Source organism: Cyanistes caeruleus, chromosome 12, assembly GCF_971803275.1.
Source record: "Cyanistes caeruleus chromosome 12, bCyaCae1.hap1.1, whole genome shotgun sequence".
Lineage (NCBI taxonomy): Eukaryota > Metazoa > Chordata > Aves > Passeriformes > Paridae > Cyanistes > Cyanistes caeruleus.
This window is the reverse complement of record NC_141712.1, coordinates 9,325,683-9,350,311: the sequence shown is the minus strand read 5'-3', so window position 1 is coordinate 9,350,311 and position 24,629 is coordinate 9,325,683. Positions and strand designations below refer to the sequence as shown.

The following is a 24,629-nucleotide window of genomic DNA, read 5'->3' as shown; positions in this document are numbered from 1 at the left end:
GGCAGCAGCTGACTGCATGCCCCTGTCAGCCCAGGGCTGTGCATGTGGTGTGGGGGATGCAAAGGGCAAAGGGGGATGCAGCGAGGCTCAGGCAGCTCCCCCACCAGTGGCTGTTTTGCCTGGGACAGATTTTCTCTGAGGTTGTTCTTACTTTCTGAAATGCTTTGTACCATCCTAATCCACCCACATCTGCCTCCTTAATATTCTCCATGGATGGGGCAGGACTAGAAGGGCACTCGACAAGTCTCCTAAAATGGAAGTGAAAAACCTAAGCGATATCTGGCCCAAAACCATTTTAGATTTCTCTTGGAAAAAAAGAGGCTTTTTAGTGGTCTTTTGCTTCTGGGAGCATGGTTTCCCTCCCCAGTGAGATGCATTTTGTGTCAGCTGTTTCTATATTAAAAAAAAAAGTCTCCTGAAATAACTGCTTTTGGCTTGTCAGCATCTGGCAGCCCTCTCCTCCCGAAGCAGGCACCACCAAGGTCCTGTGTGAGCAGGAAGGGCCCCTCTCTCCCTGCATGGCCCCAGTGGAGAGGGGGTGCCTGGCCCGGCCGGGGTCACAGGTGGGGCAGCCCAAATGGATTGCACTGCGCTCGCTTCTGATGTGCCTGGCCCGTGCTTGCACACCCCGATTAAATTTCTGCTCTTGTCAGTCCATTAAACCTCCCAAAGTGATTTGTTCTCCCCAGAGAATCAGAGGAGAGGGGGTGGAAAGGTAAAAAGAGAAAGGAGAAAAATAAAGAAAGGCTGGCAGGAGGAGAGGACAAACCAAAAATGAGTAAAACAGAGCTGCCGAATCCAATAGCCAAGTATTACATTATAGACTCCCAGTTTGGATATAAAGAAAATGTTTCCTTAGAGCAGAACTGCATCCAAAACTTAGAAAAAATGTTTTCCATGAACCAGATGTGCTCTGTGCTGTCTCAGGAGGGGGGAAGGTGCCTCACCTCTTGCGCCCCTGTCAGCCCCCAGCCCTGCTTTGCACTGCAAGCAGCCAGCAGGATGGTTCTGAGGGTTGTTTGTGTTTCCTAGCTGGATTCCTGGCTAATTCCTGTACCTGGCTGGCCTGGCCTCTTGCTCCTGCAGCAGATTCTCCTCTCACTGCTGCTGAGTCCTCTGTGTAGCTGCCATGTGCCTCAGTGGCCCTGATGTGACCAGCCAGCTTTGTTGGTGGATTTTGTGACGCTGCTAAACTGGGAGGGTTTTGCAGGCTGGTGGTGAGGCTCACACAGCTCAGTGTGACAGTGGCCACCTCCCCGTGGCTTCCCCGAGTGTCCCTCCAACGGGGCCAAGGACAGAGCAGGAAAAGTCTCTTGATGTGTTTCAGTTCTCCCAGCTCCTTGGTTTTGAGGAGTCCATATGTCTTAAAATATCATCCAGCTAAATGAAAAGTATTTCCTAATGAAACAAAAAAAGCTCTGCCAAAAGAGCACAAATGTTGTCACCAAAGTTAATAAAAGTAAGGAAATTAATACTTATAGTTGACCTCCAATACCTAGGCACAGTGGGGTGTAGCAAGGAAGTAGTTAGACAGGCACCATGGTGAGCCTTTGCAGTGAATTACCTTATTTTTATTAACTTTCTGACAACCTTGGTGAATTTCCTTTCTTTTTATGAAGTGATTAAAAAACCTAATCAGATCATGTAATTAAAATACATAATTGCACAATCTCAGAGTTTTTCATAATTACTGTACATGGTAAATATTGTTACCTGATAACACTTTGCACAAAAATTCTGATGAATTTATGTAGGATGGTTAGGAGGTGTCTGATTTCCAGTGTTTGCAATGGAACCTCCTCTAACAACACTAGATAGATAGTAAAATGTTTTAAAATGGAAAATATAGTGAAACTAAAACAATGACTCAGTTGTTCTTTTTTTAAAGCTTTTGTACATATTGGGCAGCTGGTATGTGTTGACATGGTGTGTTTCTGTGCATTTATAATGGCTATTTCCTTTGTGCTCACACCTCTGCTTCTGTTTTGTTAGGCACCACCCATTGGAAAATGGGTGTTTTGATACAAAGCAACACAGTAAAAAAAAAATCAGATCAAATCCAGTATCTCAATTCCAGCCAAAGAACTGAATTAAAATGGAGTCCCTCTTAAGCCTGTGTACAGTGACTTCAGGATAGACATGATGTTGCAGCCTTCCTGATGTCAGGTAGCAGGAGATTCTGGCCTGTGGTTATGTTCATAGAAAATCCAAACATGCAAGGTATGATAATCCTAAATAATGGGAAAATTGTTACCCAAAACCAAACAAACAAGACCTCTTAGGTGGCTTTAAAATCAGCTTCCAGAAATCCAGGCCCCCAGCCTCTAAATACAGATGATAGTTTGGGACAGGTGGGGAGTCAAGGCTGGTACTCGTAATTCTTGGTACTCGTAATTCTTGTTACTCATACGTTCATGTTCTGTGAGATGGAGATAGTGGGGTTCAGTTTCACAACTAATTCTGGCTGAAGGTGTGAGGAAGCAGTTACTGAGTTTTCATTTATTTGTCCAATTTTGTTTGTATTGGAAAGGGTGAGATGGGTTAATGATCTTATTTTAGACAGCAGTGCAGGTTATTTGTGGTCAGAAAACTCTTCTGTCCTGAAAATTGTTGTGTTATTGACCAGAACTAAATTAAATATTAGAAAAGCCTTGGCAAAACATGTAAATAATATGTGAATTGTATCTGGGGAACCTTGTTCTCTCTCTTTTCTGTGGGAGACACCAGAGTTGCCCAATCTGTACTCCTGTCTGGGCAGGGAGCTTTGGCTGTGAGTCTGGAAAAGGCAAAAACCAAACAGATTCCAGGGAGGTGGCAAGGGGTTTTCATTATTTAGATATATTTAGGACAGTAGGCTTTTTGCAAGTGAATCTGGCCTGAGCTTTAAAACTCTTTGTGCTATTTATGAAAACAATAGTTTTTAATTTCCATGAAATGAAAATGTGGGGGTGTGTGTTTTCAGTCATTAATTGACTGGAGATGGCTTTTTGAACACATCTGGTTTTGAAAGTACAAGTATGTCTTTTAAACCTCTGATGCCTGGTTTCCCAGAGAGATTTTTGTTGTTTATTTTTTATACAGTCTTTTGCTTTTTCTGTTTTGATATTTTTACCATTTTTCCTGTGCAGAAAATGTGCTGCTACCCTAAACATCCACCACCAGCTTCTACCCATGTTTAATTTAGGGGACTCTTTTGTAGAAAGCCTGTACCTTTCTGTAAAAAGCCTTGCTGTACCTGTAGTGTCAAGAGGAACTTTTGAAGGGTGAATTCAATCTCTCTCTCCCCACGGCCTCTGCATTCCTTTTATTGAGTTGTTTAGTCTATTAACAGTCTCAGATACTTTTTTGTAAGTATAACCAGTCCTCATCATGTGGCTAAAGTTAGAGAGAAAGCTACTGACTATAGCTTTTCCCTTTATTTCATTTAATTCTCTGATACCAGTGCCAATGTCTGTGTGAGACTGCTCTCAAATGGAAGGAGTGCTGTTAGCGAGTTGGTGGGGAAACAGATATTTGTTTACAAGTGCCAAGACATTTGCTGTCCCTCCTTCTCTTCCGGGATAAATTGAGATGATTCAGTGTACACTCCAACCCTAATTTTAATCCCTTTTAAACAAATAATTGTGCCCTGCACCGTTCCTTGTTATAAATTCACCCTCTCATGTAACTGGCCAAGGCACAGAGACAGTTACTAACTAGAATAAATCGTACAATTAACATTTTGTGGGAGGCGAAAAACCAACCACTCATGTGTGGTCAGAAGAAAACCCACATCGCTAGTTAAACTAGAGCAATCTGAATAGAGAAAATGAGCACCTAAGACTGTAAAACAATTCAGGAGGAAGGTGTCTCTGCCGCAGGGGACTTTGAGGAAAGTGCCCCCTGTTCCGGTCCGTGGGCAGTGTGGTGCTTGCAGCTGGGGCTGGGAGCGCAGTGCTGGTGGAGGGGAGGTTCCTGCCAGGCTCTGCATGGCTCCTGGCAGGAGGGCAGCAGGGCTGGAGGGGCTGCTGGCTCCTGGTTGGATTCGCTCTGGCTCCCCAGCTGCGCTCCCCACTCCTGCCTGCCTGCACTGATGAGCATCCTCCCTACGGGAGGCTTTCTCCGGAGCGTGGTCGCTGCTGACTGACAACCTGAGAAGCCTCTAAAGAATTTAGAGATGCTGAAAAAGTCTCTTGCAAACTTGTGGTGTGGGAGATGGGGCACAGCCTGGGCTGCTCTCAGTGCTGGGTACCCACAGGAGAGGGATATCCAGTGCTCCGTGGCACTGAGGTGCTTGCAGTGGGCTCCACAGGGCTCATCCCCTGCAGCCTGAACAGGGTCTCAGCAATGCTGGGCATGGGATCCTGCCTTGAGCTGCACCAATGGAGTTGTGAGCCCGAGGAAAAGAGGCCTTGGCTGTTGCCACGGCTTTTCTTTTGAACGCCTGAGAGCGCAGTCGCACGATTTGTCGTCGGGCCCTTCAGTCAAAAGGGCAAAGCTGTGCTGGAAGAAGAGAGCAGCTTTCGGGGATGGTTTTGTTGTGTGGTGCAGTGCAAGTCCTCAGATCACAGATGCCGGGTCACTGATGGTTAAACTTGAAAGGACTCTCATGCAGCACGTTTGTTGTAGGGAAACACTGGTGTACCAAGAGCAATCTTACCGGGTGGCAAATGCATCTGTTTGCTTGCTCGTTTTAAAAGTCTCTTCTTGTTTAAAATGGTGAGTACTGTTAGGAAAAAAGAAGTAGCATTACCATACAGCACAGAATACATGTCTCTCCTAGGCAAGCCATGCTGTTTGACTTTCATCTTGCATAGTAAAAAACCTATAGTTATTTTCTTTTTAAACCTTTCAGTTATTTCTGTCAGGTATTGAAAAGTGGAGAGAACTTCCTTCCCACCTCGGTTTCATGCAGTTCCCCTCAGGCCAGTTGCAAACATGGTGCAGATTCATGACCAGTGTTTATGATAATCAGGAATGTGCTTCATATTCACCAGTGTGCTGTTACATTTGTGGGCACTCTTTTTAAATTAATTAATTTCTTAAAAATTGTTCACTAATGAATCCAAAGTCTTAACAAATTATACTTTGTCCTAACATGCACCATCCACAAGGAATGGGAGATTTACTCAGCTGGAGCAAACTCCATTTCCAGTCTTGGGTCAGCTGGAGCTGGCAGCTTCTTCAGCTCCAGGGGTACCCCACTGGGGTCACTGGGGCACACAAGCCCCTCCAAAACCAGGCAGATGGAGGCCTTGAGGGGCTACAGTCACCAGACCTGGGGAAGTTCTTTTGTTTGCAAGTGCAGCTTCATTTCCATTCATGGTGTTTGCATGAAATCTTAATTCTGAATTCACTAAAGGGATAAGGAATACATGCACCTTTCTGAAAATATCTCTAGTAGAACTGGCTATATCTCATATTTATGTCACTTGAGTTTTGAGGAGTGTTGAGTAACTGCTGTTCCTACTGAATTCAATGGGATTGCTGTGAATACACAACACATTTGGAAGTCAGAACAATAATGTGTGTGCATAGCTATAAAGCAGGTTACTTGATACTGTTTGTCACATGTAATTTACTTTTCTTCCCTTCTTCTTTGAAGGCAATATAAAGTCTGGATGTTGTTGGTTTTTACTGTTTGTTTATTGCTGAGTAATTTCAGCCAACATGTGTTTTTCAGCATTAAGTCTATTCATCATGAACATCAACCCATTGAAATTGTAAGTGCGTCACAGTTTTCCCACCTAGATCAAAATGAGAGTCTGGAACAGCCTCCTTCTTTTCAGCTTAACAAGCTGGTTTTATTTTCCCCTGCAACTTGCTCTAATAATATGACCAGCTTTAAGTTCCTCAGGCCGGAAAGCTTGGCAGTAAAGTTCTGTGTAGGGCAGAGGTTTGAGACATGAGGTTTTTCTCAGGTTTGGAACATGGCAATTTTCTTCTCTTCTACTAAGCACTGATAGAAAATATTCATTTAGAAGCAGAATTCTGTTCTCTGGAAAGTACTTATCATCTGTTAGAGACAGGGACTGCAAACCCATTTTCTTACAGGTCAGGTCACCGCATAATATCAGTTGAAGATCACATCACAGAAAGCCATCCTAGCAATGCAGTCACTTCTGGTGACCCCAGCCAGAGGGCACAGAGCATTTTTGGTGTCTGGTCTATTTTCTCACTTCTAGTGATTCGTTTGGCTCACAGCTGATACATGACAGAAGAGTGGAAACAGATCTGCAGAAATGGAAAGGCCACTCTAATGTTCTATACCAGCACAGCAGCAGATAGCCATTTGTCTTAGCAGTGACAGCAGATTATCAGAGAACTCTTGGCAAAGCTGTCTTTGTCCTAGTTTGCCACTGCCCCAGTTTTAAAGGCACTTGCTTCTCCAGACTGCTGCCCACACCATCAAAATGAGCTCTGACTTGATTCTGCACAAGCTGAATATCCTGTGGGAAAGAAAGTGCTGCTTGTCCTTGTCAGGGCTGACTTCCAGGACTTGCTGCTCTCCATGCAGGATATGACCCTCAAATGAATTTTATGAATGAGCTAAATGGATTGTAATTGATGACTTCACTTGAAAGTACAATGCAAAAACATGAAAACGAGCACAATAAAGCATTAAATTAAATCACACTAATCTGGTGCATTCGTGGAGAAAAGTCTGTTGCTCTTTACTTTCAGCTTCTGCATTCACTGAGTTTCTCCAAACAGCAGCTAGTCTGTGTTTCTGGTTATGAACTGAGGGAAGGAGCTTGAGCTGTGACCACACGTGCCTGAGGGTACTCAGCAAAACAGCCCGAGAGCAGGTGCCTGCTGTATTTGAGAGCTGCCTGATCAAATGGGAGGGAGGAAATCGTAAATCTAGGAAATTCATGTCATGCATTTCATCCCACCAGAAAGGCTGTCCCGCTGGCCACATTTCCACGAGCAGCTCGGTCTCGGTCTCTGGTGTGTGCTGTATGTGAACACCCTCCCTGCTAACAGCAGCAAAACACAAGGAAGGGAAAACATCTCCATACAGAGATGAGAAAATGCATGAAGTAATGCATGTATTGCAGAGAGCTGCACAGAGGCTGATGTTGTTCCACTGCTCTGGGCTGGATCTTTGGCTTTGCAGAGGGGCAGTGCGGGGCCCAGGGCTGGCCCCACTTGTGCTGTGACGAGGGCAGGCTCTGCAAAGCTGCCGTGGGGGCTGCTCAGATCACTGCAGCGACTCTGCTTGCATCCCTATGCTTAGATAAAAATGAAAGCAGGCACAGCTCTTAACTGCTGTGTGTTGTCTCTTTGTTTTGCATAATGAAGTGTTGAAATCATGATAAATGTTGACATCAAGTAGCAAGAAGTGCAGAGTATAATTGTGTAAGGCCAATGGGGTCATATGAAGTTTGTGTTCTGGCTAACATAATCTGTAGAAATATTACTAACAATTAGCATAAGTATTACCATTTATTGTAAGTAATTTCATAACTAATTATTATAAGTAATAATTATTCTGCTAGGATTTTTTTTCCTGAGGGCTTTGTCATTCCTAATGTTTGGAAGTTGTAGATGTCGTAGCCGAAACTCTAATTCTATAATATTCTCTCAATGTGACTGTTGCATCCGTGATGCATTTGCATGACTCCATACACAGTTTTGTTCTTTTACATCTGTCTTACAACGTGCCCTTTTGCTAAATGCTCTGTAGGCATCAAAGCAGGCAAGAATGACACAGGACCCTCTAGGTAGCAGGGGAAGCAGAAGCAGCAAGCTATTAAGATCTTCCTGTTATTTCATTGATGATTTTATAGGTATCATCTTCTAATCTCATTTAAAAAAGACTGAATGTGCATTTGAATATTTCTGAGGAGCAAATTGCGAAGCAAAAAATATATATATAATCCTAACATTTTGGTAGGAATAGGGTGAGTTATTATTGATTCACAGAGCACGACAAAACATCACTGCATGAATTAGCAAACAGCTGTTTCTAATTTGAGTTTAGAACTGTACACAGAGGAACTTGTTTTAGTGTTCACTCCTTTCATTTATAATGAATTTTAATTACCGCTACAGGTGAGAAAAATGTAGAAACAAGCTTGTATCTTGTGGAAGAAACAAAGGAGAGACAGATGCTAACAGATTTACAGTCTGTGATAAAAGGAATGTTTTGGTACACTTTACATGTAATTAGAGTGCAGCTGTTTTCAGTCCCAAGTCCATGATGCACAGCAGAATATAGTATCTGCTGCTTTTCCAAAGGGAGTAAAGAAAAACAGTGATTCAACTCTGAAAGCATTTCGTTTATTCCTAGATCTAACATAAAACTTTCTCTTCCAGCCCTATTATGCCATTTATTGGAGCGTGAAATAACTTATTTAATGATATGTTAATTTTTTGTTGCCAGCAAAATACAGACTGTTTGACATTAGGAAAAATAATGTTAAAAATAACTTATTTTATCATCTGCTCAGAATTATGGATCATCCTGTCGATGGTCATTACTGAGCCTTGATATCTCTGCTAATGGGAGGCAAGGGCTCAGGCATGCATTACTCTGCCTTAACAAGTTTCTGTATATCAGCTAAGCTTCAATAGACATCTTTGTGCGTACTTTTAATTTGCAGTATAAAAAAGACTAATTAGATGTATCTTTGATCACTAAAGAAAGGTTTAAACAAAGGCAGCAAGGTTTAAACTGTCTATGTGTAACAGTTTATCTGTGGCAGACATCCTGGGAAGTTTAGTGTTTGAAATTCTGCACTACATCTTGTGCTGATTTTGTATTCTAAATCCAAAGTTACTCTCTGCATGAGAAGAAAAATCAGATTATATATACTTTCCATTGAGCCAGACATCTTTCTTTTTTAAAAAATCACTATAAAATGAATTGCAGTGCAGAGCTGAGAAACTGGGAAAAGAGTCACTAACCTTTGGTAATTTAGTCCAATAAAAATGCTTACCTCATGAACATGTGATTAGGTATAACTGAATTTTTCTCAAGTTAGAGATGATAAAGAAAGCACTGCCTGTGGTGTCACTTATATTAACACCTCTTAGACTTTTATCCAATTTCACGTTTGCTTTGAACATATTTATATATATATATATATATATATATATATATATGTACTAAAAATAGCACAGTGCCTTAAAATGCAGAACTCTGACCTTTCTGGTGAAGAAGCTGATGTCACTGAAGTGTGAAGCTCTGTGTAGAATTCTTCAGGGCAGTGTGAACTTCCCAGGCCCTCCTCCCTGCCTTGGCTAAGGGTGGGTTAAACAGTTCTGGGGGACAGTTGCATGCTATTTTTTGGGGAATAATTATAAATAAGTTGCAGAAATCCTTCTCTCATTTAGTGAAGTGTGCTTGAGTGTGCAGTAGTGATGGGTGTCAGTCACAGCCCAGCAGTGACAGTGCCATTCAGAGGTAGATGCAGTGTCAGGGTACAAGGACTTTCATTGCCACAAAGGCTGGTGGGTCACAGTCCACTATTGCCTTCTGTGACACAACAGAAATGTTCATTGAAGTAAGAAATACATAAAAAATCAAGTTTGGAATATTAGTGATACTTTTAATTATTTGTTATAACTGAGGGAAATGTGCAAGAAAATGGGACTAAACACTGCAAGAAAAAAATAAGCAAAAAGCTGTCACAGTGCACTGAAAATGTTGAGCTTAAAACATTTGCTATGTAAACTTGATTTGCATTATTTCACACCAGCACTGCAGTGTAAATGAGCAGCGTATGCTATGTGAGGTTCTTACTATAATCCATTGTAATGATCTATCCCTGGCTTTAATACATAGTGCAGCAATGCAAAATTTGCTGTAACCAGTACTGAGGATTTATCAGTTCTCAATCTCTGTGTTTTATTCTCATAGTGTCTGTATTAAGTATCTGCAATAATAATAATTATTGAAATTGATAGCATTTCTATTGGACTTTCCATCTGAGGATGTCTAGGGGTTTTCACAGCTATACAGAAGTAAGCCCTACAATTTGCCCTTGAGAAACAGATGGCTTTTTGCTATTATGGAGATGAGGAACTGAAGCACAGTTCAGAAGCGTGTCTTATGATGCCAAGCTTGTTTTCAAAAGTAAGTTACTTTTTTGGGTGCTAGAATTCCATCAACTTTCAACAGCTTAAAGCATTGTCAGTGCTTTGCCCATCTTTAACTTGTGTGTCATTGAGGGACTCAGAGAGAACCAGAAGTCTGAGCTTAAAAAGCAATCCTTCCTTCAACAATCAATGCTGGGGTTTTGTGTTTGTTAATTTAAGTATTTCTCTTGTGTACTAGCTCTGTGCTGGAGGAATAAACCTGATAGAATAAGATCACGTTCTAAATCTGACCTCCTTGGTTTATTGTCCCGTATGGAGATGCCTTCTGGGCTCAGGAGGGGAGTCTTAAAGATGTCTCTTTGGCCAGACCCTGGATTTTTCTGATGCCTGGGGCTGGTTGTGCGGGCTCTCCTGAGCCCTGTGGTGCTCAGTCTGTGCTGGTGGCCCTGGAATGAGCTGGCCTGCTGTACTGCCCAGGCCACATTGCAGCGTGCCCGTGGTGTGAAGAGCCACCTGAACTCCCCACACCTAGGGGAGACAGAGTAGGGAGATTTTTCAATGGGTTTTTCAATGGATTTTTCAACCAGATGATACTCTGTTGGCAAACAAGAGGTTTAAGCAAGGACAAACTTCAGGTCCAGGCCAGTAACTGTGGTCTCTGTTGCATGTATTTTGTTCTTAAGAGGAAAAGCAACCAGCTTTTCTACTGGTTTCCACAAACCAGTAGCTGGGGTTTGTGCAGCTCCTGCCCAGGAATGTGGCCCCCAAAGCTGGGTGACTGGGCAGCTGAGCAAGAAAATGAAGCTCTGCTCAAAGTTCAGCAAGAGCAAACTCTTTCCAGCTATCTGTGGGCAGGGAGATGGAAAGGTGTTTGCAGGGATTGTGAAATTGTGTCTGGTTGATTATATTTCTATTAGCAAAATAACTCTGGAATAATAAATATATCAATGTCAGCTGAGATGGCAGTGCTGTTTACTCCTGGCAATCTGTGATGTGCCGTTTGTCTCTCTTCTAAGAGAGATCACATCTTTTTAAGACTTCATTTTATTGTTTTAGCTTCATGAATATGTCTCTGAACTTGGCTTGTGTTATCTGGAAGATAAATAGAGAACGAAGTATGATTTATACTATATTTTGTCCAAGTTGTTCTTCTTAGGAGGAAAAATACATTTACTGAATGCATTGAGGTTGGAATTAGCTCCTCACTGATGATGATAAATGCTTGCAGTCCTGTAAACGTGCTGAACATTAAGTTGCTAAATTGCTGTACCACTTTGAGATTGATTATCAAGAATGGCCCTTTAAGCTTCATGACCTGCACATATATCCTGAGGACTACTGACATCCTGAAGCTTCCTTAATACTCTTTTTTTCCTAATTAAACTTTTTATTGAATTTTCTTACCCTTTTAATACTTGTTTTGATTCTCTTATGCACAAATGACAAAAGCCTTGCACCAGCCATGTGATTCTCTATTTTAGAACAGTCCCACTTTGCAGGATTAGCCATTTTAATGACTTTAATCTCCTTTTTGAAAGTGATTTTTCTCATTCTGCTACATTCCTTTGATTGCATTAATGTAGAATTATTATTCTAACCATCTTTGCCAGACATGTCATACCACATCTAAAATATATCTTCCCACTAAAATATTACTGTGGTAAAATACCTTAGAATTTTCTCCTCGGTTCATTATAGGTCTTTTCTTCAATTTAATATGGCAAGTTAAAATTAACAGGGCAATTATTCATTCCATAAAGAGATTAATGATAATGAGCTTTCCCTAATTTCTTCAGTTTAGGTGTTCAGTAATTTAGTATCTTGCTTGTAAAAAATCCAGGTAGCTTGTTTGTGGTGCATAAAGTTTCTTCTAAAATTCTTTTAAAACTGTAATAGTATGAGAAAATACTGGAATAAAAATAATCTAGAAATTAAACATGAAAATTGGTAAAAGGTCTACCTGAAGCTAACAAAAGGAGTCAATCTTTGCATTCTACGTAAACACTTCCGTTTTATGACTAATCCAGCTTTCCAACCTGAGAAATGTTAGTTTTTTTGAATCCAGATTATATTAGCAAAGGTTTTGTGCTTCACTCACAAAATAATACCAGTACCAGCTTTCTTTGATTTTATTTTCTGAATAGCCCAATATGTTTGAAGAACAGCAGCTGGAGGGGAGCTGGCTCTATTTGAATGTTAAAACTGTATTTTGAGGTAGATCATTTAAGAGGAAAAAGAGACTTTCTAGAGATTTGTTCAGTTTGCGAGGTGGGCCAATGTAATGGTTGGCATAAGTGCATATGGATGTAAGGAAGTTAAAGCAGTTGGCCCAGCCTGTGTTACCACTGGACTTGGCCCATCGCATCTCAGGTTTCCGAGCTGAACAATGGAGCTTTATTCGGTGGGGGCGTTTGGAGAGCTGTGCCTTCTCCCGGCGCAGCCCTTGCTCTGCGTGCCGCAGCTCCGCACAAGGCACGAGCAGCCTGGATGGAGATATTTGAAATGCACCTATTTTCACAAACATTTCTGCAAACAGACATACAAAATTATTATAACTACAGCCAGTAAGCCCGAGCAGCCGTAACTAGCAAATGGTGGGGTGCTTTTTCTCTCGCCGTTTTTCTCCTCTCTCCCCCTCTCCGTAGACAGCAGCAGCGGCAGCAAACGCAACATGTGCTGCCCTAGTTCAGGCTCAGCATCCCCCTCGTGCTCCCCTTTGTCTCCTTGCCCCTGGAGGAGCCCAGCTGGTGAGAGGAGGGAATTAGGCAGCCCTGAGCTACCGGCACCTCCCCGGGGCCCCTAATCCGGGCGCTGGCAGCCGGCTGCCTCTTCCCTCGGCCGGCCCGTGGCCGCAGCCCGTGGGGACGGAGCCCCGGATCCGGCTGGCGGCAGAGCTGGGGATGGCGGGGGCTGCGGCTCCCCGGGGGCTCCGCAAAGCTGTGCTGGCAGCGGGGTGGGCGGCGGAGGTGGCTTAAATTGGGAACATGAGGCTTTGTTGCAGCTGCAGAGAGAGAGCCGTTCATGGTGGGGGGAGTGAAGCCTGAGAAAAGTTTACATAAAAATCAGGAGCTCGTTGGCTGTGTTTTAGGCTTGGGCTCCGCCGGATTTGGAGGAGCTGGATGAGCGCAAAGGCCTTGAGCATCTTGGAGCGCGGATTCTTGCAGAGAGTCGAGGTGCACTGCAGGAGCAGGAAGAAGCGGGTTCTCGGTGCCCAGCATCGCTCTGGAGCAGGATGTTTAGTTAGACGGGGAGCAGAGCTCTCTGGGGAGCACAGAAGGTGGCAAAGAGCGGACGCCTGACCTGAAGAATAGACTTCCCCATCTTGCGGGAAAAGTTGTTTGGGGTGTGCTTATTTGGTTTAGTTTTATCCAAGGTCGCTGCTCTCCACCTGGGATGAAGAAGCAGGTGTTGGCCAGAGCAGACGGTGCCGCAGGAGCTGCCTGGTACGGTGGTGATGCCCTCATTAGCCGAGCCCTTCTTTGAGAGCTCCTCGCCGTACTTGTGCCTGCTCGGCCTGGTGACTCTGTAGTTGGCAGGCACGAGGAGCGCACGTGTGGCAGCCTACACACACAGGCGGGGAGTTTTTTATTGGTTTGGTTTAGTTAAAACTGAAGTAGGAACATTTAATGTCTTACAAGGATGGAGTATCTTGAGAACCGGCTCCTTTTTGGAGTCTCCAAATGTTTGTGTGGTCAGTGCCTTCCATCATTTACATGAACTTTATTTTTGCTTTGTTCTGTGGTTTAGTTTGATATCAGACTAGTGGCCTTTATGTTTCGCTCAACATCTCTACATTTGTTTGAATTAGGATATTTGAACTCGCTCTCTTCTGTTTCTTGTTAACTATTCTGCTAATGAAAGCTGACAACATTTTATGTATTTTTCCTGAAATGACTGTGGGGCTGCTGGAGTCAGTGCTGTATTTCTTTATGGTAATATAGAATTATAAAATATTTTTCAAAGCTTCATATTGAGTAAAGGAAATAGTTATTAAAACAGAGGCTGGGTCACTCTTGGTTTATCCTGAACTTGATTCTTTTGTGATGTCTTGAGATCTCCAGTGGTGATTTTCCTGGGCTTTAAAAAATTTGATTTTGTACCAAGAGGGCAACATTACCTTTTATACAAGTAAACATGGTAATGGTGCAGATCTCTTCTCTGATTTTCTTGAGCTCTCTCAAATCTGATGCTTTTATTCCACCTAGATGTTCAACTCTGCCTTTGAGCAGCCTTTCATTCTGTTACAGTTTTGAGACAGAACTGAAGGATTTTTTTAATGGAGACATTACTTAAAATCATCTTGATGTAGCACTTAACAGACCCACAAATTCACAGGTGATCACTTAACACTGTAGCTTTCTGAAATGTTTGTATTGCTTCATTGCACATTGTGTTTCGCTTTCTTTATTCATTGTTTATTGCTTTACAGTACAGTGAGCAGGTGTTAAACCTGCTAAAGAAAAATGCTTTTTATTAACACTATATGTTGGCATATCTGTGAATTATGTGTACAAATATATTTTTATTTCTCTTTCTCAAACCTCCTTTCAAATTCAAGAGGGTTTATTGGGGTTTTTTTTAGTTGATTTTTTTTTTTTTTTAATGCTGTAGTAGCAGAAGCCCATAGTGTTGTTGAGAGCTTTGTCCTTATTTCACAGATGCACTGGGAATTGTTTTTAATCTCCTTTCTGCTTTCCCATTACAGATGGTGATGACGACCCACAACTCTCCTGGGTGGCTTCATCTCCCTCCAGCAAAGATGTTGCATCACCCACTCAGATGATAGGAGATGGGTGTGATCTCGGCATCGGGGAGGAGGAAGGGGGGACTGGCCTGCCGTATCCCTGTCAGTTTTGTGATAAGTCCTTCATTCGCCTGAGCTACCTTAAAAGGCACGAGCAGATCCACAGTGACAAACTACCTTTCAAATGCACCTACTGTAGCCGGCTTTTCAAGCACAAGAGGAGTAGGGATCGCCACATAAAGCTTCACACAGGGGATAAAAAGTACCATTGCCACGAGTGCGAGGCTGCGTTCTCCCGCAGCGACCACCTCAAAATCCACCTGAAAACCCACAGCTCCAGCAAACCATTCAAGTGTACTGTGTGTAAACGTGGGTTTTCATCTACCAGCTCATTGCAGAGTCACATGCAAGCTCATAAAAAGAACAAGGAACATATGGCAAAGACTGAGAAAGAGGTGAAGAAGGATGATTTTATGTGTGATTACTGTGAAGAGACATTCAGTCAGACTGAAGATTTGGAGAAGCACGTAATGACACGCCACCCACAGCTTTCCGAGAAGGCAGATTTGCAGTGTATTCATTGCCCTGAAGTATTTGTAGACGAAAACTCGCTGCTCTCACACATTCATCAAGCCCATGCCAACAAAAAACACAAGTGCCCTATGTGCCCAGAGCAGTTTTCTTCAGTGGAAGAAGTCTATTGCCACTTGGACAGCCACAGACAACCTGACTCCAGCAACCACAGCATCAGCCCTGACCCAGTCCTGGGGAGTGTGGCGTCCATGAGCAGCGCAACGCCTGACTCCAGCGCGTCGGTGGAAAGAGGTTCCACTCCAGATTCAACCTTAAAGCCTTTGAGAGGACAAAAGAAAACCAGGTCTGTTGACAGAGAGGAAGGTCAGAACTGGTCTAAAGTTACTTACAGCTGCCCCTACTGCTCGAAGCGTGACTTCAACAGCCTCGCTGTTCTGGAGATCCATCTGAAGACAATTCATGCAGACAAACCTCAGCAAAGCCACACGTGCCAGATCTGCCTTGATTCCATGCCTACACTGTACAACTTGAATGAACACGTGAGAAAAGTGCACAAAAACCATGCCTATCCCATGATGCAGTTTAGCAACATTTCTGCCTTTCATTGTAATTACTGCCCGGAGATGTTTGCAGATATCAACAGTTTGCAGGAACACATCCGCATTACTCACTGCGGCCCAAACGCTACCCCTCAAGATGGCAACAACGCTTTCTTCTGTAACCAGTGCTCCATGGGCTTTCTGACTGAAGCTACCTTGACTGAGCACATCCAGCAGACTCACTGCAATGTAGGAAATTCAAAATTGGATTCCCCTGTCATTCAGCCAACACAGTCTTTTATGGAAGTTTATTCATGCCCTTATTGCACAAACTCCCCCATTTTTGGCTCCATCCTGAAGCTTACAAAGCATATTAAAGAAAACCACAAGAACATTCCTCTGGCACACAATAAGAAGTCAAAAGCAGAGCAGAGTCCAGTTTCTTCTGATGTTGAAGTCTCTTCCCCTAAAAGGCAGCGGCTTTCTGCAAGCGTAAATTCAGTGTCTAATGGCGAATACCCGTGTAATCAGTGTGATCTAAAGTTCTCAAATTTTGAAAGTTTTCAGACCCATTTAAAGTTGCATTTGGAGTTGCTGTTGAGGAAACAGTCTTGCCCTCAGTGTAAAGAAGACTTTGATTCCCAGGAGTCTCTTCTGCAACATCTCACTGTGCATTACATGACAACTTCCACTCATTATGTATGTGAGAGCTGTGACAAACAGTTTTCTTCAGTGGATGATTTGCAGAAGCATTTGTTGGACATGCATACTTTTGTGTTGTATCACTGCACCCTTTGCCAAGAAGTTTTTGATTCCAAGGTATCTATCCAAGTGCATCTGGCAGTGAAGCATAGCAATGAAAAGAAGATGTATCGTTGCACAGCCTGTAACTGGGATTTTAGGAAGGAGGTGGATCTCCAGATTCATGTGAAGCATAGTCACTTGGGTAATCCATCAAAATCTCACAAATGTATCTTCTGTGGTGAGACCTTCAGCACAGAGGTAGAACTGCAGTGCCACATCACAACCCACAGCAAAAAATACAACTGCAAGTTTTGTAGCAAAGCTTTTCATGCCATCATCTTGCTTGAAAAGCACTTGCGGGAAAAACATTGTGTCTTTGATGCTAGTGCTGAGAATGGTACAGCTAATGGCATGACCCCAACGAATAAGAAGACAGAAGGGGCAGATATCCAGAATATGTTAATGAAGAATCCAGATGCTTCCAACAGTCATGAAGCCAGTGAGGATGATGTGGATGCTTCTGAGCCCATGTATGGTTGTGACATTTGTGGGGCTGCCTACACTATGGAGGTCCTCTTGCAGAACCATCGCTTGAGAGATCATAACATCAGGCCTGGGGAGGACGACTGTTCTAGGAAGAAAGCAGAATTCATCAAAGGCAGCCACAAGTGTAATATCTGCTCAAGGACCTTTTTCTCGGAAAATGGCCTGAGAGAGCACATGCAGACCCATCGAGGCCCAGCTAAGCACTACATGTGCCCCATCTGTGGGGAGCGCTTCCCATCGCTCCTGACCCTGACGGAGCACAAAGTCACTCACAGCAAGAGTTTGGATACAGGGACGTGTCGGATCTGCAAAATGCCGCTGCAGAGCGAGGAGGAATTCATCGAGCACTGCCAGATGCATCCAGATCTCAGAAACTCCCTCACTGGGTTTCGCTGTGTTGTCTGCATGCAGACAGTCACCTCTACCCTGGAGCTGAAAATTCATGGGACGTTCCATATGCAGAAATTGGCAGGAAACTCCGCAACCTCATCGCCTAATGGCCAGGCCTTGCAAAAACTCTACAAGTGTGCGCTGTGCTTGAAGGAGTTCCGGAATAAGCAGGACTTGGTAAAGTTGGATGTGAACGGCCTTCCCTATGGCCTGTGTGCTGGATGCATGACCAGGAGCACCAATGGACAGTCTTCGAGCTTGACTCCACAGGAGGTGAATGAGAGGCCGTGTGGCAGCCTGAGGTGTCCAGAGTGTAGTGTCAAATTTGAAAGTGCTGAAGACCTAGAGAGCCACATTCAGGTCGACCACCGAGACCTGACACCCGAAACCAGTGGCCAAAGGAAAGGTACCCAGACGTCCCCTGTTCCCAGAGTAAGTACAGCTGAACTTTAAAGTGTCTGAGGGATAAAATGCAGACATTAAATGTAAGAACTGATCTGATTTATTTTTTTTTTGAATTGTCACTTTATCAAATCACTTGTGCTACTAAAAAAACATCAGCAAAACAGGAGGAAGGGTAGAGTAATTCACACAGAACAATCAGTTCAGCCTCACAGGCCCCTTGATTCCTAGTAGCAGGGCATCAGATTTTTTTACAACAGAACTGCCTTAGATTTACCAACAGAGAGCTGAGACACTTGGGCAGTGAGGATTGAGTTTGTCCATGAATTCTGATTCTACTCAGCTGGCAAATCTGGAAAAGCTGGGGTAGTTTAATGAAAAATGGAGATGCTGAGTACCCAAAACAATAAAAGAGTCTAATCTGTCATATTTGAGAAAGGAGATTATTTCTTACCAGGAAAATAATAATGAACAGGAGGATATAGGAACTTGTGAGGGAAAATGTAGTGAACTCCATCCTACTCTCCAAATTCTCACCTAAACCAAGCTTCTGTGCTAAAGAGCTTGTCCCTAGGAATGTCTGTCAGAGTGAACGTTTTGAGGTTACTTGGAGGTCTGTGTGCACTTGTGTGAGCTTGTTTGTGTATGTATGATTTTAGAATGATTTTAAAAGAACCTGCTTCATGGCCCTTCTGTAGAGGCCAGTAGGGGTAAGTAGTTTCTTAGCAAATCTGCACATTGTCTGATGCAGATTACATAAAAGTGTGCTGTCCTTGACTTTTTCCAGATAGCCTGCATTCCCATTTCTTAGCTTACAAGTTACTTGGGAACATGCAGATCCAAGTAAGGTTCCAGAAGCCTACTCAGGAGATTAATATCATTTGCAGTTTATAGTCTTTTTAAATTATTTGTTGACGTTTTGGTTCAAGAATGGGCCAAGTCAGTCCTTCCTCTGTCAGGAACAGATGGAATGAGAAGTGGATTTTGGAAATCTTCTCAGGAGACCAACAGCAGACACATCTGAGTATTGATATCATCTGACATTTTTAATTAAACATGATGGGGTGAGATTTTCAAAAGTATCTAAGGAAATTAGGCACCCAACTCCTAATGAATAATTCCAGCCGTAGATGCCTGTTTATGTCAATCTGCTAATTAAAGCACCCACAAACACATCTTACTGAATTAAAAGCACCTGAAAATACCATCCATTCAACTAGAACGCCAGAAGCTTGGTAAGTAAGAGGGCCCAAGGACGTGGACTGAGGTGCCTCCAAGGGAGCTGGTGCTGGTTGTGTCCCTGGCAGGAGCTGTTACCCCTGTTCTGTGTGGGGCAGCAGCATCCAGCTGAGCTGGGCTGGACACAGCCATGCTGGAGCAGTGCCCTGATCCAGCCTCCAGAACCAATCCCACTGGAAGCTTGATTTCTTTTCTTGTTTTCTCTCTTTTGGTAAAACCACTGGATATTGTTCCCTTTGGGTGTGACTAGGCCTCCAGGCACACACAAATAATTTTGGAGAAGAATGAGGAATGGAAATATCCCTCCTTTGGTGTGATACCTAGGTCTGGCTAGGTCACTGTCCTTCTTCCTCCTCAGGACTTTATTTTCTTCTAAATTCTTGAAAAATACCTCTGTTCTATTACGTAGGAGTAATTCATATTGCTGCACCTGTGGAATTACCTTTTCCTTTCCTATCACCTAGCAGAACACATTACCATTTCCTGTCTTATTTCTTGCTTTAACTCTTTCTTTTCAGTGACAGCTTCTATACTTATTCTCTCAGGGGAAAATTTTAAGTTCTTCAATAAAGTAAATGGTTTGAATTTCATCCCATGAAGGAAGTTCTGAGTTTCTTTGTAGAAGATAGTGAAAAATCATCATTTGTGACAATGGCAAATGGTACCTTACTGGTGTCTGTGGCCTGCACATATGATAATATCAGAGATAAGCATCCCAGGAATATATATTGTTATTAGGAATAATTCATTATCTTACTCTTCATAATAGGTACAAGACCTGAATCTGATATCAGTTCACTAGAAAACTATTGGTGATTCACTCAAGGATCTGAAGTCCCCTTTGTTTTTCCTAGTAGAGGGATTTTCAAAGCATTATACTGACTTTTAAATGGTGATACATCTCTGCATTCAAGAACAGTGTTTGCTTAACTTCATTGGCTTCATAGCAAAGTTATGCAAGTTGAACATGAACTCTCTTGTCATCTTCTTAATGTGCTGCACACAGGTAAAATTCCACTTTAATGGAGCAATCTATAGTGCACAGTGCATGTAGAGCAATCTGTGTGTGTTCAGAGAAGAGCTACTTCTCTCCAACTCTTGATTATTTCTACATTTCATTTTTTAAACACATAATTTATTTTTCTTTCTTCAGTAGAAAAGCAGCTGAAGATTATGACAAGGTACAGGCAGAAAGAACATACAGGTAGATTAGATTTTTAAGTAGTGGGTATATATTTCAGAGTAAATAAGAACAAGCAAAATGAAATCCAAGCAAATGGAAAAGATGATAATAACATATAAAATATGTAACTTCTTTCTATGTCAGAAGTTGTTCCACTGGCTGTTATTTACTTTTTGACAGAAGAGGTGAGTGTGGAAACTTAAAGAAATTTCAGGAAAAAAAAATTTAAATGAAGATTTAACCCCAAAGTTAAAGAAAGTGATAAAATAAATATTAATAAAAATAAATGTTAGCCCTTGATGAATAAAAAGTATTTGGGAAGACTAAAAGAACAGAAGAAACAGAACAGTTCCTTCTTATTGTAGTTATTTAAGTTTGTGAATATATGCAAGTGTGTATAGCACAACAAAGAATAATCATTTTGTTATATTTTGTTTTGTTTTTTTACTACTGAATTATTTGAGCTTTTATTTTGAAGATTCGGAGACAGCTAGAGGAGCATTGAAAAATACTCAGAATTGCTTGGCAGTTCTTTTAATCCATAAGAATGAAAGAAAGCACATAACCCTTGAAAATCCTGCTGTGTTCTGTCTTTCTCACATTTTTAGTATGGCCAACAAAGAGGAAAAAATACCTGTAAACTGATCATATTTATTTCTAGGATGCCTACCTAGGATCCATTCATGTTGATCAACAAGATAGATTTCCAGGCAGAAATAGTTTTGCAGTGTGTATATGGCAACATCCTCTTTGAAGGATTTGTTTTCAGGAGTTTTAAGACAATAGTCTTCTGCAAGAGACATCACTAAGAGGAATAAAAAAAATATATCTTAGTAGTAAAAGATTTCTCTAGCATCCATTTTTGTTTCATTCATATAGTTTAGTGTGAGCTATTCTGTTTGGATAGGATTGAAAGTGTTTTTCATATGAACATCACAGGTAAAGGAATCATTCCAGTATCTGACACTAGTTCAAGGCCTTTTTTGTATTACATTAAGATCTCATCAGAGGTGATGCTTTCCTGTTTTTCTGAATATCTTTCTGTGTGTAGCATCTTCAGTTTTGAATACATTTTATTCATTCATTTCCACATGCCTTCTAGAGGAATGTGCATATCTTAAGAAACATGACTAATTGATTATTATAGAGATTTTTCATTTCCTAATACTGCAGTCACATTTCAAGCTGTTCTTTCTCTTACACAGATTTATCTTTATTTGTACCACAGGTATATAATGAAAAATGCTTGTTTAACATTGACAGTGGCAAATGTTTAGACTTCCATTAAGTTTTCATCTTGAATGGTGTTACTATTTTTAGCCCATCTAGGTTATTTGGAGTGAAGAAGCAAAGGAGGTAGCATAGAAAGTTGGAAGAATAAACCCTACTGTGTTCCTTTATTCAGTTTCTTTTCTCCTGCACACTTTCTTGGACTCAGTTCCTTTTCTTTGTTCTCCCCCACAACCCTTCTCTTCCCTTGTAAATCCACTTGAATGGAGGAATATTTTCTTTGTAGAACAGGAAACTATTTCCAGATTTAAAGGAGGATAGTCTGGAAAACCCATGGGAACAATAGATACTTCAGAAAAGAAAACAGAACCCTCTGTTGTTATTACTACAAGTGTGTGCCAAGGCTAGAATTAAATATCTTGCATTTGTGGGGAATGAGCTCTCAGCTGAAGGCCTGCTCATCTGGTCTCTTTTATCACCTAGAAGTCATCACCTAGACCTTGTTCACTTCTTAGAGGGTGGGCACCTTCATTGTCACCACTTGTGAAAATAAAACTTTTAAGAAAAAGGTTACTGATCCATTAATAATGTTCATAAAGCAGAAAAATGATAGTAGATCATATTTGGTACCATAACTAATTATAGTTGTATTAAAACTAGCTCTCTCCATTTACTGATAACAGAAAGATGTTTTGTGACATTCTTTTAAAGGCAGTTCTTAATGAGCCAAAAAATCAGCTCATCCACCTCTTGCATATCCACTTGGGTGCTAATCTAAGCTATAGTTATTTTGAGACCAGTATAAGCCATTTATTAACCTCGCTCCATGTCAGGTAGGGTGCCTTCACAGGAGCCATCACCTTGCTTAAGCTGCTCCTCTGCATGCACAGGTCTCAGCTGAGGCTAAAGGTAGCACAAAGAGGAAGTCTGAATTCTGCTGAGGGCTCCTCATGCCAAGAAGAGTGTTTTATAAGATTGTGAAATGGTGTGGAGGAGTTAGCTCTGGGTCTGTGGATAAACAAAGACATCCTGTCTCCAGATCTGTTAGTGAGTAGCTTTCAGAAGCACCAAAATCAATTAAAAAATGAATAATTTGTCTGTGTTTAATATAACTTTGAAGGTTTGAAGTAGAGTCAGGCTGAAATACTGTCCTCTAGCTGGTTACTGAGGGAGCCCTTGTAGCTGAGATAAGCATTGGACAAGGCACAGAACTTAGCTTTGAAGTTTTAAGGAAGTGGAAGATTTCAAGTTTTAAAGTTGACCATGTAACCACATGAATCAATCACTACCCAATCCTATTTTGCCTCTTCAAGGGTTTTTGTGTTTTGTTTTGTTTTTGAAGTTAGGAGCCCTCAGTGTGTGTGTGCCAGTGTGTTTGAGAGGACATGTGTATGTACGTGTGCTGTGCTCGTCCGCCAGAAGAGATTCCCCAGAAAGAGTGCTGCAGAATCCAGCTGCTTTTCCATTAACAACCTTGATTTCCAAATGGACTCCAGGAGGACACTTTCTTGAGCTGCCTAGGGATAACTAGCCAATCCAAACTATTTCCTTTTATATGGCTGGCTGTGTCAGCTTTCGGCCAATGGAGTATAGCCTTCTTCCTATTATCATGTTAATCACCCATTGTTGTTTTAGCCTAGAAAGCCCTGCCTAAGCAAACACACACTGGTACAGAATTCATGGAATATGCCTAACTTCCATAGGCTGGTGCCTTTGTTATTATGGTGTTAGAGCCTGTTCATTAACCTCCAGCAGGCTACCTTGTTGCCATTGATGACATGGGAAGTAGTTAAACTCTTGGTAGCACCTAATTTGTTCTTTACTCAGCAGGTGCTTGAGGAAATTGGATGCCATGCACAGAGGGGGTGATGGCAACTCTTCTGTTTAACTCAAAACTTCTGACTTATTACTGCTGTCCTAAAAATGGGGCTCTATACCTGGGTGTGGGGTGAAGGCTGAAGAAAAACTAAGGTGCATCGAAAAGTACACAAAAAGTACCCTCAAAAATATTTTCCTTCAGAAGGTTAAGAGGGTGTTGTTTACTCAACTGGGCTTCTCAGTGCTGTTGGTTGGGGTTCTCTTCCATCCCTTGTGGCCAGCACACAGAGATTTCACGTGTGTTCTGCTGCCACCAGCTTTGGCCGTGGCGATGCAGACCTCATGCTTGTGCCTAGTGGCAATTGCTGCAGTAAGAATTATTCTCCAGAAACAAGTAGGTACAAAAGGCCCAATTTTTCTAAACTGCACATCAAAAAATGTCTATTTAGATAGCATATTCCCATGCAGTAAATAAGCATGTACATCAAACCAAAGCACCATACTCCCACTTTGGGAAATAAGACTTTTTGCAAGTGTACCAAAGCTTAGCCTTCATGATTTTTGGTTCTGTTTTAAATTTTTTTTTTTCCTGAATTGGATGTCCAACTTGTCAGTATGCACTTTAATTTCTGCAAATGGTTTCTCAGATTTTTTCCTGCCACATTGCACAAGTACATGCGTCATTGTAAATCTGAGTGCAAACCCCATTTTCCGTTTGAATAAATGGTTCATGTAATTGCCTCTTCACACTGTCTCCTGACTTCTGCAGCTAGGCCTCCCTGGTATGACTTTGAGATGGAGAAAATACAAACAGATTGTACCAGGAAAGAGTTCTTTCTGGTAATGTGGTTTTTTCAAGATTTCTGATTAGAGACCTATACAAAATGCATTTTTTCCTTCACTGTAGTAATTAATATATATAATATATATACTATATATATATATAGTAACTATAGGTGCTCTGCTGACTCTGAGTTTAATGAAAGGTGGAATTTTTTGAGAAAGTTGATCTTACTCTGAAAACAGTTACTTTTCTTTATTTTATTTCACTCTGGGGGAATTTTACTGCAGTGGGTTAAATAACAGACGCAATCTTGTGGCTCAGGTACTCAGTCAGATTTTCAATTAGTGTAATTTGAAATTTTTTAAGTTGAAATTAAAATTTCTCCTAAAGCAGATTGTTAATTAGAGATTGTGTTTATGGTCCCAGAAAAGGCTGGCCTGGGGATGTATG

General features: G+C 41.8%; 1 protein-coding gene across 10 annotated transcripts in view; it reads left to right on the top strand.

Annotated features, from left to right (window-relative positions):
* The window catches only part of ZNF423 (zinc finger protein 423), a 267,337-nt gene that overhangs the window by 155,554 nt on the left and 87,154 nt on the right, over window positions 1-24,629 (top strand). For 8 of the 10 annotated variants that reach the window (XM_086848260.1, XM_086848259.1, XM_086848257.1 and 5 more), the window contains one exon: window positions 14,732-17,955. In XM_086848260.1, coding sequence (XP_086704386.1) covers window positions 14,732-17,955 — 3,224 coding nt within the window. Of the gene's footprint in view, window positions 1-14,231; window positions 14,362-14,731; window positions 17,956-24,629 lie in introns of all 10 variants that reach the window. The other 2 variants (XM_086848264.1, XM_086848265.1) reach the window with 1 other exon arrangement.